Below are 15,644 nucleotides of genomic sequence, written 5' to 3' on the forward strand. Positions count from 1 at the left end.
TATTAAAGCTACAAAAGATATTCTGTCAAGAGCCGTGAGTGATTTTCTCTTTCTCTATTGTAGTTCGATTAACTTTAAGCACACAGACGGAAGCAGGTTTATTAGGCTGCAGTCACTTTAAGAGCTGCACAGATCCAATATATTGTTACACGCACACTTTCTTTCTCACCTGTTTACACTACTTATAAGATGTAACAGACTGTGTTTACACTTTGGTATAAAAACAACAGTAATATTGTGAAATAATATTACAGTTCAAAGTAACTTTTCTATTTTAAAATATTTTAAATAGTGCTGTCAAGCATTTACAAGTTTGTTTCTCATTAATTACGTGATGTGCCGATTAATTCATCTAATTAGCAAATTAATTGGCTGAGAAATTTCCCCCAAAAGTCATTATTGTGATATGAATTTAAAGTATCAAATAGACATTACAAAAAGTTGCTTTAGAAAGAAATATTTGACTGGATTTAACATATAATTACACATAAACTTTTAGGCTACAACGGCCATTTTTCAGAAGCTGCATCTGAATTGGTATTTAGATTTACAGACTCAGTATGTATGGTATGAATGCATTTACACTGCAATTTCAATTGCATAAACATGCCATGAGATTTATGGGGTATTAAATAGGTAAATGGGTATTAAAGGGATAGTTAACCTTAAAAATGAAAATTCTGTCATCATTTACTCGCACTCTTGTCGTTTTTAATCCTGTATGACTTTCTTATGTGGAACATAAAAGAAGATATGAGACAAAAACTCACACAGGGGCATCTTTGCCCCAATATTTAACATTTTAGAGGCATCTAACTGCATTCTACAGCCTTTATCACACAGTAAGTTGTCGCCCTGCTTCATGTTCATCACCAATCCACTGTATGAAATGTAAGATGACCTACATAGGTCTGGGGCGGGGTGGGTGCGTTAAAATAATTAACACATTTTTTTCCATAACTAATTAATTAAATTAATCCATTAAATCGACAGCCCTAATTTTAAATTTAATTTATTCCTCTGATGCAAAGCGGAATTTTCCGCATCATTACCCCAGTCTTCAGTGTCACATGATCCCTCAGAAATCATTCTAATATGCTGGTTTGCTGTTATGTAACAGTGGCTGTTTCAGAGGATCGAGAGTAGGATCCAGATGCAGCAAACACTTTATACAGTATACAAGATAACAAGGGGCTGATGAGGGACAGGTTAAGGGGATTTGTAGTCAACGAAACAAGGCTAACTATGGAGACAATCAAGGGTGGCTATGGGAACAAACATGGGTTAAATCCCAAAGTCGCCCCCTATACCCTCAAATAGGGCGCTATTTGAGGGGACAGCCATTTGTAGTGGTTGACGCATTGGCGCTCAACGGCTGTCCGAATTCGCTCACTCGTTTTCATTCACTCCTTCAAGTGAACCGTATTAGTGGACTAATGTAGGGAATAGTGAATGAGGGTTTAGGGGGTGTTTTCAGATTCAGCCATGAAGACAAGCCAAACAGGAACCGAACACAGGAACAATGGTAACAGAAAACACTTCAACATAAAAGTCCTAACACAAAAAAAAAGAAACCTAAGCTGGGGTTGTGACAAGCTCAAGAAACTTTTCTTATTATTATCAATGTTTGTGCAAACTTTTTTTTTTTTTCAGGATGCCTTGATAGAAAGTTCAAAATAACATTTATTTGTAATATTTTATAAATGTCTTTACTGTCACTTTTGATCAATTGAATGCAACTTTGCTGAGCAATTAATTTCTTTAAAAAACAAAAAAGTGGTAAGTGTACTGTATGTGGGGTTTAGAAAATGTACTGCATACTAGGAATGACCCATTAACATTCTCTTGTCTCAAGGCTGAGAAAAGGCCTCTAAAATAAATTCCCTGAAATGTTTGGAATTCACATGACAGCGTCTGGTGTGGGCAGTGTGTTTAATAGCGCATTTTCAGCCCTCTCGTGCACCTGCTTCCCAGCCTTTCATATGAAAGGAAATGTAAACCTAAAGTGTCTGTGTTGGGTCTGAGCTCCACTCACGGTGCTCGTCACTTGCCTCGACTCTAATAGCTCTGAGCCCTTTATGCTAGCGTAAATGGGTGTCCACGGGAAGAATGAAAGCAAGCCAAAGATGCCTGTTAAGTGAAGGGCACTTGAAGACATTTCATAAGTACACCTTTGTCCGTGTTTTTTTGGAAGTATCAAAATTGCATGCTTTTTGCCAAATGTCTCCTGTGAGTCACGGCAGAATTGAATGGCTAACTCATTCTCTTCTTTTTTGCCCGTTGTACGATGAGGCGAATGTGAACCGCATTGTTGAAGTGTGCTATCAAATCAAGTACTTTTGATTCTGAACGATGTAACCTGTGGAACACATCCATATATGGAGATAATCTTTTTGAACCACTCTTGAGAGCTTGACTATATAGCATTTATGCTAATCCTGGCACTACTTCTGTACCGCATGAACGCTTTCATTATTTTGCCAGACAAGATACAGTATGTGATTGCAAAAAATGTCCTTTACTATGTTATTAGTGTTTTTCAGCTATATGAAAAATATAATTATTATAATCTGTTATACGTAAGGCAGCCAAGTATGTAGATTTTGTATAATAACTTAAAATATAAATGTTGGCTGAATAGAATGTTATATATGTGACAAAATCCATATTGTATTGCTCAAAGTTTGCTCTTTTATCAACTTTAAAATTAATTTGGAGAACACAATGAGACACACAATGAGACTACAGTTTGCTTAAAGTAAAAGTACAGGGTGTAAAATGAATCATAGCTCATGAATCATAGCTCATAGACATCATAGCTCAAATAATTTGGAGATAAATCTTCATAGAAATCTTTGACTTTTGTTTCAGAAGAAACATATGAAAAGCAGGAGACTTGGGCAAAAGTCTCCAGTTGATCTCTACAGTATATAATCTCATTCCTGTCTAGGAGACACAAATTAGACATCTTGTGTAATTTATTTAAAAGGTGTCTAGCAGTAGCTTTAGCATTGTAAAAAATTATATGATCGATAATTTATGACTACATATGTTTTACATTGCTGTAAATTTAATGTAATTTAAGTTGAAATGACTTACATTTTTAAGTACAATCAATTTGGATGTTTAAGGCAGCAACTTTTTTTTACATTGAGATTTAAATAACTGAGTTGGAGTTCACTTATGTTCTCGTTTGAGTATCACCTTTTTCTCCAATGTTTTTCATGAAATTCCTTTAAAGAAATGTAATAGACAAAAACAAGACGATACAGTAAGAGTACCAGAATGTGAATAAAACTGTTAAGCTCATATTGAGATTCCTGACTTTAGATTGCAGATTTTGGTGCCTTGGCAAATCCAAGAACAGTTAGAGATATAGATGTTGTTGAGATCTCTTCTGAAATTCTGAGATTACAGTGCTCTTTTTCTTTAGATAAACATTTGAGAAGCTAGGAGAAACAAATGAGAAATCTCATTTGAAATTAGTTTTAAGGCTGTGTAGCAGTAGCTTAATGGTTTACTTTATATCATTCAGTTAGAGTTCTCAGTTATATATTATGTGAGTATCACCTTTGTCTCAGATGTTTCTCCTAAAATTAGAAATAATGTGTACAAGAATCAAGTTTAACATAAGCCTATACTATTTAAATTCTAATAAAGTGGGTCTATATTTTTGGGTTTTATTTAGATAAAAATGACACAATATAACATTAAGGTCACATAAAAATAGTTTTTACTGTTATAAAAACATGAATTTGTGAGCATCAGTTGAGTGGAATGTGTCAGAATAAACTCGCAACACACATGATCGTTGTCTTTGGTGATTTCGGCCGATCGTGAAACAGCTGTGTCGTCATCTGAGCGTGTGCGTGGGCGATTTGGGGAAACTGCAGTGCCTGACCCAGACGACTGGTCTCGTCTTGCTCTTGTGGTACTTTGATAGATTAGGTCTTGTGATACTTTGATAGGTGAGCTGCAGCTGGCCTCTGCAAACAGTTTTTATGATGAATTGGAAGAGAATATTTTCCTTATTCTCCTGTCCCCGCTGGTCTTGCCCAGCTCCAAGTCTCCTGTATCCCCGCTGGTCCCGCCCAGCTCCAAGTCTCCTGTGACTCGGTCCGTCGACCTGTCGGCTGTACCTGGGCTCCTCCCTCCCTTGGCACCACCAGAGACCATCATCCCTATAGCTCCACTGGGCTGCCTTGTCCTTCCAGCTCCGCCTTGGTCAGATGTCACCCTGCCTGAGCCGCGGACTTATGGGGTGTCCGCTGCACTCCGTCTCCACCCCTTTTGCATTGTCTGACTCCGCCTTCCCTCCGGCTCCACCTCAGTCCTCAGTCCCTCCGGCTCCACCTCGGTCTTCAGTCCCACCGGCTCAACCTCAGATGCTCATCACTGCGGCTTCGTCTCGGCCTCCAGGACCATCAGTGTCGCCTGGTCCCATCTGAGTGTACTGGCCTCCTCTCCGTCAGTAATCCCCCTAGTGTCATCAGCCAAGTCTCCACCATGGCTCCTCCCTCCCTCAATTCCACCTTCATCCTGGCTGCGCTCTGGATCTCTGCATGGCTTCTTCTGCTCCTTGATCATACCTGGCTCCTCCCACCATCATTGCCACCCTGGTTTCTCCCGCCACAATCTCCTCTTAATTTCTGGCCTTCACCACAGCCCCTCGTAATCCTCCTCCAGAGCCCCCACCCTTCCTCCTCAGTTTGACTGTTTACTGACTGTTATGCGCATTCCCGGGGGTTATTCTCCGTGTTCATTAAAGACCTTAAAGTTCCTGAAAAGTGTGATTTATTTGAAGGTTATTTTGTAAGTCTAAATAAATTGAGTTGGGGTGGTAAGATTTTGGGTGTACATCAGGACCTCCATATCCCATCATGCCCTTAAGCAAGGCACAAGAAAGTACAGTTGCTTCAGAGGGCTGCGCCTGCAATAACTGTGGATAAGAAGTTGTCGCTTAACGACTGGTAAATATATAAAATTCTCATTATACAGCACAATAATTTCACCAAAGGTTCTCATTTTAATGATTAATGTTTAAGATTATCAAAAAATTGTGTGCCTGTGCAGAACTTTACGTCACTAGCTATTTCATAAAAATTGGCAAAGGGTTTTCAGATGCAGTTGAAGGCAATATTGCAGCTTCAGATGGCGGCATCCCTCACGCTTAAAGCTTTATTGAGATGATCATTAAAATGTAACTGCTGCAAATTATAAGTGCCATTTGTATAGCGCGAGGTCTGATGATTTAATCTAGTCAGGTAGCCATCACTGCTGTCTTTAAAAAAATGTCTTCAAGCAATATTTTCATTTAGAATACCATTTTTCTGCCTTCCCTCATACCTTCTCAATCCTGTCAAAAAACAGGGCAATATTACCATCCTATGCAAATGCGTGGCCTGATTTACATTCCTTTTTAATTGGAGAAGAAAAAAAAGGCACATACTGTATGTGGAAAAAGGTATGGTGCATCTGACTCCACTTCGGTTGAAACCGCAGTTATTCTGTCATTGAGACACCAACATTAGCACCGGCTCATATAACATATGCCCATTTGTTGATGTTCACTTCAAATTGTCATTTTTAATAAGGGAAACAAGCACATAATGAATGAAAGTGCTATGGCCACGTGAAGCTTTAGTTCCACTTCCTCATTACTGTGAAATGTTCTATAGATTGACATTGACAGGATTCCCAAAAAGTATATTGGATTGATAATTAGGGGATATCTGTCACACTTCGGCCCCAGTGCAGTTACTTCTTCATAATGTCTTTGTCAGTTGTACTGAAGCTGTGTTGTCTAATGACATTTTTTTTTTCTCCTTCCCATCACTCCTGCGACTTAGGATTGATTGAAAGGAATGAGCCAAAATGACACTGTGGAATTTTGAGAAGCTTCATTGTTTAGTTTAAATATCATTTATTCCTGTGATGCAAAGCTGAATTTTCAGCATCATTACTCCAGTCTTCAGTGTCATCCTTCAGAAATCATTCTAATGCTGATCTGCTGCTTTCATTGTATTTTCAATGTTAAAAACTTTTTTTCTGGATTCTTGGAAATCAAGGAAACTGGTTCTTTATCGACACTCCTTTTTTTCTTAATGCAAGGTCAAATTAAGTGAAAAGCATTGTGGGATATCTCTCACACAAAATTAGCCCAGCAGATGTCAGTCAAATTCTGGACTTTTTATCTTGAAGCTTTAGAACAGTGAATCATAATGTCACTGTAATGGAAATGCATTTGAGGCCGTCAGAAGCAAAAATGGCCTGTTTTTTTTCTTTTCTTTATTAATCTCATGATTAAAGAAAATCTCTGTAATTAATTTGTCATTAATCTAATTTTCTCATCTAACCACAGCAGAGGGGTGTTCATCTGCCGCGAAACTGTGATATGTGTTGGTCTTGTTCGGGGCAAATTGAATTAGCCCACATAAATGAAGTTTAATTAAGATGCTGGTTTTAATGATTGGGCTCTGTGTCCTCTGCATTGCCACTCATCACTCATTTAGACAAAAGAACCTTCCCTCTCATGCCTCCAGACTTTCTCAGCTTTCAGATCTATGACTGATTAGGAGATCATATTTGGACTGTGTTTTCTGCACAGAATGGCTTGTCTTAACTGGATGCATCAATATTTGCCAGAGGAGTCCTTTTTTCACTGACTCTTTCTGCAAATTACATTGTTACACCAGCAAGTCCCATGTCTTTATGAGTGAATGATTAACTTATTCTTTCAACCAATTCGTTCAAGTACATTGATTCATTCTGAAACAAAACAAAGCCTCTATGAGTGAATCATTCACTCAACAGATTTGTTCAAAACCACATTTATTCAGGAACTAAACAAGTGATTGTCGTTATGAGTGCATCATTGAATCATTGACTCAGCTGATTAGTTCAAAAACACAGATTCATTCGAGAAAGAAAACAAGTAAATTATTATAAATGAGTCACTTAATAATTCACTCAACTGATACGTTCAAAAAGGGGATTATTTCACGAAAGCCACTACTGTGTGTTGCTCAGATGGTTCTGCTGTGGCTTTGTGAATGCTTTCGTTGACAGAGCAAAAATAGACAAAGTAACTGCAATAGTGTATTTAAGGTAAGTTGATTAATATTAACATTGTTTATTGGACTGTTGAATAAAAGCAGTCTCACTCACGATCATGTGACTGGTTACATGATTAATCACAATTAGTGTTTTAATCTATTTAATATTAATTTATGATTGATTGATTGATTGACTGATTGATTGATTGATTTGAACAAGGCAAAATCTTTCAAGTACCACCAGGAATCCCCTGGGGTTACATGACCTGTTTCTGCAGTGTAGTAGAGCCTTATTTCAAGTTCCTGGTCCAGTCTTTGCGTGAGATTAAGTGGTTTAGTTTGCGGCATTCTCCTAAGATACTGTGTCCAAGATCTCTTTAATGTGGCTGAACCCGAGTGATTCATTAAACCAACAAGACGAGTAAGTGCTCCCTCTGGTGAGGTAAAAGCTTCCCATTCAGTTGAGTTGTAGACCTCGGTCCACTACAGAGACGCATTGTATTTCATTCTCTGTAAACGAGTCCCTGTAAATTCTAGCCTGACAAGTTCAGTGATTGAGTGCTCCGTTTAGACCTGTTAATTTGCTCTTTGCTACTGACCATTTTTAAAGCTCTCCTTTGTTGCTTTACGCCGTATTTAACATATATGGGGAAATGCAAGTATCAACACTCCACAATTAACCTCAGGTATTACAGAGAGTCACGGCAGGTGTGTGTATGGGTAATAGGTTTGGATTGTGTTGGAGGTGTGTTGTGATTGATCAACTGCTTTAAGTGTGTTTGGGAAATTGTCAGGCCCTTTACCCTACCTGTGAGTTTGAACACACTACTAACGCAACTCACCCCTTATTTGTGTATGACTTGGGCGGGAATTGAGGGATATTGTGACATGTACGTCCCCAGAAAAAGGGAGTTTCAGGGAGTTCAGAAACCTTAGTTAATGTTACAAATGTAATCCTATTGTAAAATGTTTTCCTATTGTAAAGTCCTCTCAGCCTCGACTGTAAAAATACTGCTGTTCTCCACTAATAATGCTGCATCTAGTCAACAAATGTATTACTTTATAATGATATGAAAACACGTACGGTAGTTTATACCATTTTGTCTGTTTTAAATCCGCTTCGCTCCGTGCAGCACACAGCTTCACGTGTCAAAACAAACTCCACGAGGCATCAGTGATAGTTTTTATTTCACCTCTAGAGGCCGCTCTTGTTCTGCATAAAGACAGCGCAAACTTCTCAGCTGATCCAGCAACGGATGCAACCCGGAAAAACTCGTTTAGTTTTTTTATAGATCGATTTGGCCTGCTGCTTACTGATACAGAGAATAACTCCCTGTGGAGTGAATTTGTGCTTTGTAGCTTTGCAGAACTTTTCCATGCTCAAACAGAAATGTGGCTCAAAATGTAAAAAAGAAAAATAGGTCCTATTTAAAGCTATAAAAAAAACGATGAAAAATTACCATGTTCAAACTTAGGGTTTAGCTAATGGAGTCTTTGCAGTGGATTCACACTCATATTGTTGTTGGTGTTGTTTGTTTTTTTGTTATTTTCTCTTGCTAACCTCATTGGAGAGGTCACTCCCGCTGGCGCTAATAAACTAATTATCCCAGAGCATGGCATGAATTCATCATCAGGCATTGAGGCATTGTGTGAATTAGTTTGGCATGCTTTGGAAAGAAGAAATTACATCGGAAATCCTTTGAAAATAAATTAAACTTGCATATAAATGAATGCTTTTCCCCATAGCTGGCCAGGAACTCAGGAGTTGCACCAAGCTTGTCACTTGGGCATGTTGAGAAAGAAATTATAAATGGGCCAGATTTTAACATTTGAAAGTTTTGCACTGGACTCTTCTTTTATTGCAGGCTTGGAGAAGGTTGGCAGGGACTCCACTTACGAGCAAGAAGGGAAGGTGCAGTTTGTGATGGACGCGGTGTACGCCATGGCCCACGCGCTGCACCGCATGCACAGGGACCTCTGTTTGGGATATCCAGGCCTTTGCCCCCGCATGAGCAGCATAGATGGCAAGGAGCTGCTGGGATACATCAGAAACGTCAGCTTTAATGGTGAGAAACATCCGCTATTCTAACAAATTATTCTCCTCCTCAGTTTAATTGGATCGTTAGAAAGCACACTTGAACTTCAACCCCGATTGAAGTTCGAATTAATTTGCATAATTTTTTTAAAGACACCTTTGTTCATTATCAGAAATGTTTGTACTTTGAAAATGCATAGCTCTTGTGCATAAGTTCTTAATCATTTCTTTTTCTACACTGATATCGTGTAGGCCTCATTGTGTATTAAAAAGTCATGTTTTTCTTTAATTTGACAATAATTGATATATTAACTTGTATAAATTATGTTTAATGAATTGATGTTTATGTAATTTCTGCCTAACTTTAAGAACTCTAGGACTCTATATTAAAAAAAAAGTACTTTTTTTATTTAATTTATTGTTGTTGTTGTTGTTTCCATTAAGTTCTGGAATCCCTGCGGTTTATCGGCCAGTGCATACATTTTTTTTCAATAATCCAATTTATTTCTGATTTGTTTCTGATTTCTGTTGATATCTGAAATGAAGTCAAATTTGACAATGGCTTCTGAGGATAGCAAGTGCAATTGGAACTCTTTTTAAGTTGTGCTCATTCTATCTTTCTCAAAATGACTAAGAAAATGCACATAATCTTTAAGGAACCAGAATCATTGAGTTCCTTACTGTACAATTCCCTTCCCTACTGTCTGTCCACGCTCCTCTTCCTCAGTTCTGCATTCTGCAACTTCGTGTCCCTCCCTACATGAACTCCTCACCTCATCTACGCACTCGCATCTCTTTATAGAAAACGTTAATGCTGCTATATTTTTGCATTAAAAATGCAGTGCATTAAAAATGCCTGGGTAAAGGGTTCCCTTTTCTTGCTACATCATTTGAGTGAGCATCTCACTCATTTTTAAGGTGATTTTTTTTCTCTGTTTAAAGGTAGGGACACGCCAAAGAACTAGCGCTAATGAAAGCCGACTGTGTTGTCGCCTGCTTCGGGAAAAAAGCTGTGCTTGAACACACCGAATGGTCAGCCGACTGCGTTCTGCGCCTGCGTGTAAAGGAGATCACTGTCAATTTAAGCAGATATATTCGTCTATATTAGTCATTCAAAAAGGGAAAGCGAAACTAAGACTGCAGGAATACAAACAATAAACAAAGCAGTGCTTGCTAACCGTTTTGAATATCAATCATGCTGATCATGTTCTATATTCCACTCCGCTCATGTTATTATGAAAATATTTGTGCATTGGAATACTCAGGTAAGATGACGTCAAAGTAGAACAGCCTTCTATCTGTGCCGTCATGACTTCTGTGCTCACTTTCATCACTTTTGCTCTCATCACTCGTTCGCTAAACTGAACAGCCAATCAGAGTTCTCTCTCTCTCACTGACGGCCCTACAGCGTTGAATCAGCCCAAAACAACCCGACGGGGTCCAACTAGAGCCAACAGTGTGGAACACACCGAAGTCGGCGACGCTCAAAAACGTCCCGACGTTGGCCAACCGTCGGCTTGGTGTGTCTCTAGCTTAACAAATCTTTTTTTCTTCTTTTTTTCTTCTTTTTTTGTTTTTTTTTTACGTTAGGGTTTATGCAGTAATGCAGATGGTCGCATGCCCACTTCCTCTTCTTTCTCATACAGTCTTGCTCCTCTAACTTTTCAAAGCATTTGAGTCAATCTGATATATGTGAAGAGCACATACTACTTTAAACTTTAACAACATGTAACGGCATTCACAGCCTTTTCTTCTGCAACATGACACACTTCTATGTGATAAAGCATATTTAAGGGGAAAATGTTGGACGTGACTATTGTTGTATGGGACTTATGTGAAAAGAGGTCTCTAAATGAATGTTTGACTTCTTCCAGGCATGAAAAAATGAATGATTCCCACCATAGGCTACATGTGTGTTTTTTTTATGTGGTTGAGTCATTTGGTCAAACATTTATGGATGCTACTCCATTCTGCATTATGTACATTTCAGTGGCTAAAAATTAATAAATGAATAGCTTGGTCTGGCCAGTTTCATATTTGCTTTTGGTACTGGATTCATTTGTACATTTGATGACGCCATAAGATCTTTGAAATAAGATCCACAGATATTTAACAAACTGGTAGGATATCATTTCAACAAAACGAATATCTTTTATACCCTACTAGCCTGAGATTTACCATCACATGACACCAGAAAAATTGTAATTAACCAATTAATTCAATATAATCTACAAAATTACCTTAGCTATTTTTGTATCTTGATATACAGTGTGTGACTATAATTTTTGTTAAAAAGGGGTCATGACATATATGCATATATACTTTACTTAGCAAGTTTCATAGCTTAAAACGCCCTCCTTGTTATAAACAAAGCATTTATTATGATATTTGCGGATCTATGACATCACATGGACAAATAAATTTGCATATGACTGCCTCCAGAGCAAGACATTGACGAATAGTTATGCATCATCGCACCATAAGCCCCGCCCTCAGGCATTTAGTTGCTTAACGGCTTACATTTACCTATACTGGATGTGAGCGTCGCGTCAAAAGCAACTATAACATTATAATCACTGACGCTGTCTACACTGGATATACAGATGCGTGTCAGTTCTGAGTCTGTCGACAACAGGACAGATGTAAGAGTGAAAGACCGTTCGCTTTGACGCGTCCAGTTTAAACAGCTCGTTTGCATCTTTGTACAGACTTCAGAAGGATCCCAGCATCGGAAACAAGCGTCGGTTTATTGTAATGGCATCCTGGATCGCATCGGAGAATTCTATGTTTGTTCTGAACATTTTGTTTTGTAAAGTTTTAAAAAGTTTTAAAAAAAGAGATTTTGTAAAAAAAAACAAAAAAACTTTTGTTGACAGATGAAGCACTCATCTGTATCGGATCTGACAGCAGCTGCATCACAAACCGTAAGTAGATGATTTCATAATGCTTTGACTGTAAATTAGGGTTTTATATGGATAATGTTAGCCAATCATAACTGTGGCTGTTTACTGACACGCTTTAAAGGAGCCGACCCTTAAAAACAGATCATTTCAGACACAGGGTCAGAATGAGGGTTGAAAATAATTGTTTTTCCGCATTATATATTTCGGTTGTGTGCAAAAAAATATAATAATAATAAATTACATTATAAGGGATCCTCAAGGAACATGTTAAAAAAAAATCCATGTCATGACCCCTTTTAATATTTTTTACATTTTTTTTCATCTTAGCTAAAGTTTTAGTAATTCTGTATGTTTTTGTATTTTTTTTAAATAAATCCATAGTTTTTTATTTTTATTTAAATATTTAACTTCAACCAAAGGAAAATTGGTAATTTTGCCATTCCATCTATTTTTTTTTCTTCAGTTAATGTTTTTGTTTCAAGCAATGAAAATGTTTTAATTATAGTTTTATTTATAGATAATAACCCTGCAAATTGTTTGATCTAATTAGATCACATTTATGATTATAATTATGAATAATCAATTAAACTAATCATAATAAATACTTAATCAACATTTGCTAAGATATAATGAGATAAATATAAAGCTTCAGGAGGGATGGTATGTTTAAATGAGTTGGTTTTTAGACATTGTGAAGATTTGGATGGTGTAGAAGATTGCAGGAAGGATTTCAAGACTTTTAGGTTGAAACATGGCCAGTTTGCTCCTCAGCGTAATGAATGCAAAAGTGTGGCTTGAAAGGTTTACACCTTTGCACAAACAACGGTGTTAGGGATGGATGTGACAGGAAGCGCACACTAGTTTGGCTGTGCTCAATCATGTGACCATAAATTGTTGATGTTTGCGTGCAGTCGGATTCATGAGTCAAATGCAATTTGTAATGTTTAATTCGTTTGACAAATTTGTTTGTTTTTGTGTTTTGCATTCATTAACATTCAAAACGGTGTGTGTGTGTGTGTTCATCTTGCATGCATGTATTGCATGCTCATCTTGAGTGTGTGTATTTGTGCATATATGAGCCATCATATGTCTTTAGGATCACATGATGCACAACTGACATTTCATTTTAACTGTGTTGTCTTACATGGAACGCTTGATTGAGTCAGTAAGGGTGATTTTTTTATTTTTTTTTGTGGCAAACAGCAAGAGGACCATTTTAATCAAGTCAATGATGGAGGAGTCGAGCATCAAACCCACAACCTTTATCCCAGAGCTATGACAGCTACTATCGCCAGCAGGCAATTGCTAAGTCAACTGCAATCAGATGCACTTCAGTGGCTTCATACATATGCTTATTTTTAGATGTGTGTTAGACCTCTGAAGGGAGAGCAGAGCAAAGAAATGAACATGTCTGTCATCATGATCACACCAAATGTCTTGTAGGTGTTGTTTTGTACGTGCTTGCACACTTGTGGTGTAGTGGCCAACATGTATCCAAGCATAAACCTCAGTACTATTTTTATTTTTATTTATTTTTTATATATATATGTATGTATGTATATATGTATGTATGTATCTATGTATATATATTTATTTTTTCATTCATTTATTTATTTATTTATTTATTATTATTATTATTATTTTATGCCATGCAGTGCAATACATACTAAAGGGAACACAAGTCACACCTTTGTAATATATTCCATATCTGTCAATGTTTTTTATTTTTTTCTTAATTTTATTTTTAATTAGTTTAGTTTAGTTTATACTGAATGGAACTCAAGTCCTGCCTTTGTGATATTTTCTCATGTATTTTATTTTATTTTTATTTTTTTATTTTTTTATTTATGCCATGCAGTGCAATGCGTACTAAAGGGAACACAAGTCACACCTTTGTAATATACTCCATATCTGCCCATGTGTATTTTTTTTTTTTTTTTTTTTTTTTTTTTTTTTTTTAAAAAGGGAGAGCATTCTCACATTTGGCTCCAAAACTCTGGAATAGTCTTCCTGATACTGTTCGTTGCTCAGACTCGCTCTCCCAGTTTAAAACTAGATTAAAGTCGCATCTCTTCAGCCAGGCATTCATATAATCCTACAGTTCAAACTACAATCCGGCCTCTAGCTCATAAATGCCAGAGGAGAACTGGCCCCCGACTGAGCCTGGGTTCTCCCAAGGTTTTTTTTTTCTCCATTAGGTCACCTGATGGAGTTTTAGGACACCATTAGGTCACTTGATGAAGTTTTTCGGTTCCTTGCCACTGTTGCCTTTGGCTTGCTCAGTTGGGGATATTTTGGGGATATTTAATTTAATTTTATCAATCAATAAATTCCTCTTGAAACAAACTTTGTTGTATTATTTTAATTTAATACTGTGAAGCTGCTTTGATACAATCTGTATTGTGAAAAGCGCTATACAAATAAACTTGACTTGACTTGACTTGACTTAATTATTTGTCCATGTTGTTTGCTTTGTTTTCCATCCTGAAGTGAACTCAAGTTCCACCCTACAACAGCGAACGGATGCTGTTTTTAAAGTATACAGTTAATGGTTGTACAGTAGTAGAGCATTCAACATTTAAGAAGAAGAACTCTCACAAGTCAGTCAGAGTGTCTTAATAGTGCGAGATTGATTACAGTGCTGACCTGGAATGTTTTCATTGTGTTTTCATCTCTATTATCGATTTTCTCTTAGTGAAAACAGATTATTAAGTATCTGGATAATGGCTGAACTAATGGAGGACAGGTAAAGGACGTTGAATGCTTCTGCTGTGAGCATGACGGCAGCTAATTGTCTTTATAAACAGCGGGAGAATCAATACAGAGAGATGGGTTCAATAAACAGGGGATTTCAGGCATCTTATGTTTCTTTAATATGCGATGCGTTATCTCAGTCTTGGAAAAGGGCATCACCACTTCACATCGGACAGCTGAATTAATTGACGAATTAACCTTTTGACACGTTCATTTGTTTCTGACATGTAGGTGCTTTGCCATCAAACTCTGGCACTAGATCACGAGTATAATCTTTGGCCTGATTCATAAGGCCAAACAGCGAGCAGTCATGTGCTGTTCTGCGTATGAAGTTATTAACCTGGATGTAAGGTTGCATGGATTTGTAGTTTAAGACTTGAGAATTCATAAGCCTTGTCTTATAGCCTCGTCTTCCATATAGCGGCTGTATGAGACTAGATTTGATGTCAAGGGATTGTGTTGTTAGATTATATATTTGACACTGTATCAGGTCACTGTAAGGGCAGTGGTCTGGAAATTAGTTTTCTTTGTTCAAGCTCGAGTTCGATCATAACCTGCTTCTTCTGCTCCTGCAGGTCTCTTTTTACATTGTACTTTTGGGATTAGTCCACGTTATATTTTTATTTTCCATTTGTTGAATTTTATTTTCTGTTGTTAACTTTTTAGTTTTAGATTTGTTAACTTTTGTTCTATTTTATATTATTCTATTTTCCATCTTCTAATAAATTTAATTTTATATAATTTATTGTTTTATTTATTTATTTATTTGTAATTTTATTTTTATTTTTTTTGCAAATTTTATTTGTTTTTTTATTTTCTTATTTTCTTTCTTTCTTTGCTCTCCAACTTCATCAATTAAATGCCCATGATTTGATTTCCTCAAGACTGGATAAACTT

At 37.0% G+C, this 15,644-nt stretch overlaps 1 protein-coding gene across 2 annotated transcripts in view; it reads left to right on the top strand.

The window, feature by feature from the left end:
- Window positions 1–15,644, top strand: part of grm8b (glutamate receptor, metabotropic 8b) — a 172,450-nt gene that overhangs the window by 119,746 nt on the left and 37,060 nt on the right. Inside the window, exons 8-9 of one of the 2 annotated variants that reach the window (XM_082159286.1) lie at window positions 8,921–9,121; window positions 11,967–12,014. In XM_082159286.1, the coding sequence (XP_082015412.1) occupies window positions 8,921–9,121; window positions 11,967–12,014 (249 nt within the window). The remainder of the gene's footprint in view (window positions 1–8,920; window positions 9,122–11,966; window positions 12,015–15,644) is intronic. The other variant, XM_082159287.1, reaches the window with a different exon arrangement.

The sequence above is a fragment of the Leuciscus leuciscus genome, assembly GCF_965113295.1.
Source record: "Leuciscus leuciscus genome assembly, chromosome: 25".
Taxonomy (NCBI): domain Eukaryota; kingdom Metazoa; phylum Chordata; class Actinopteri; order Cypriniformes; family Leuciscidae; genus Leuciscus; species Leuciscus leuciscus.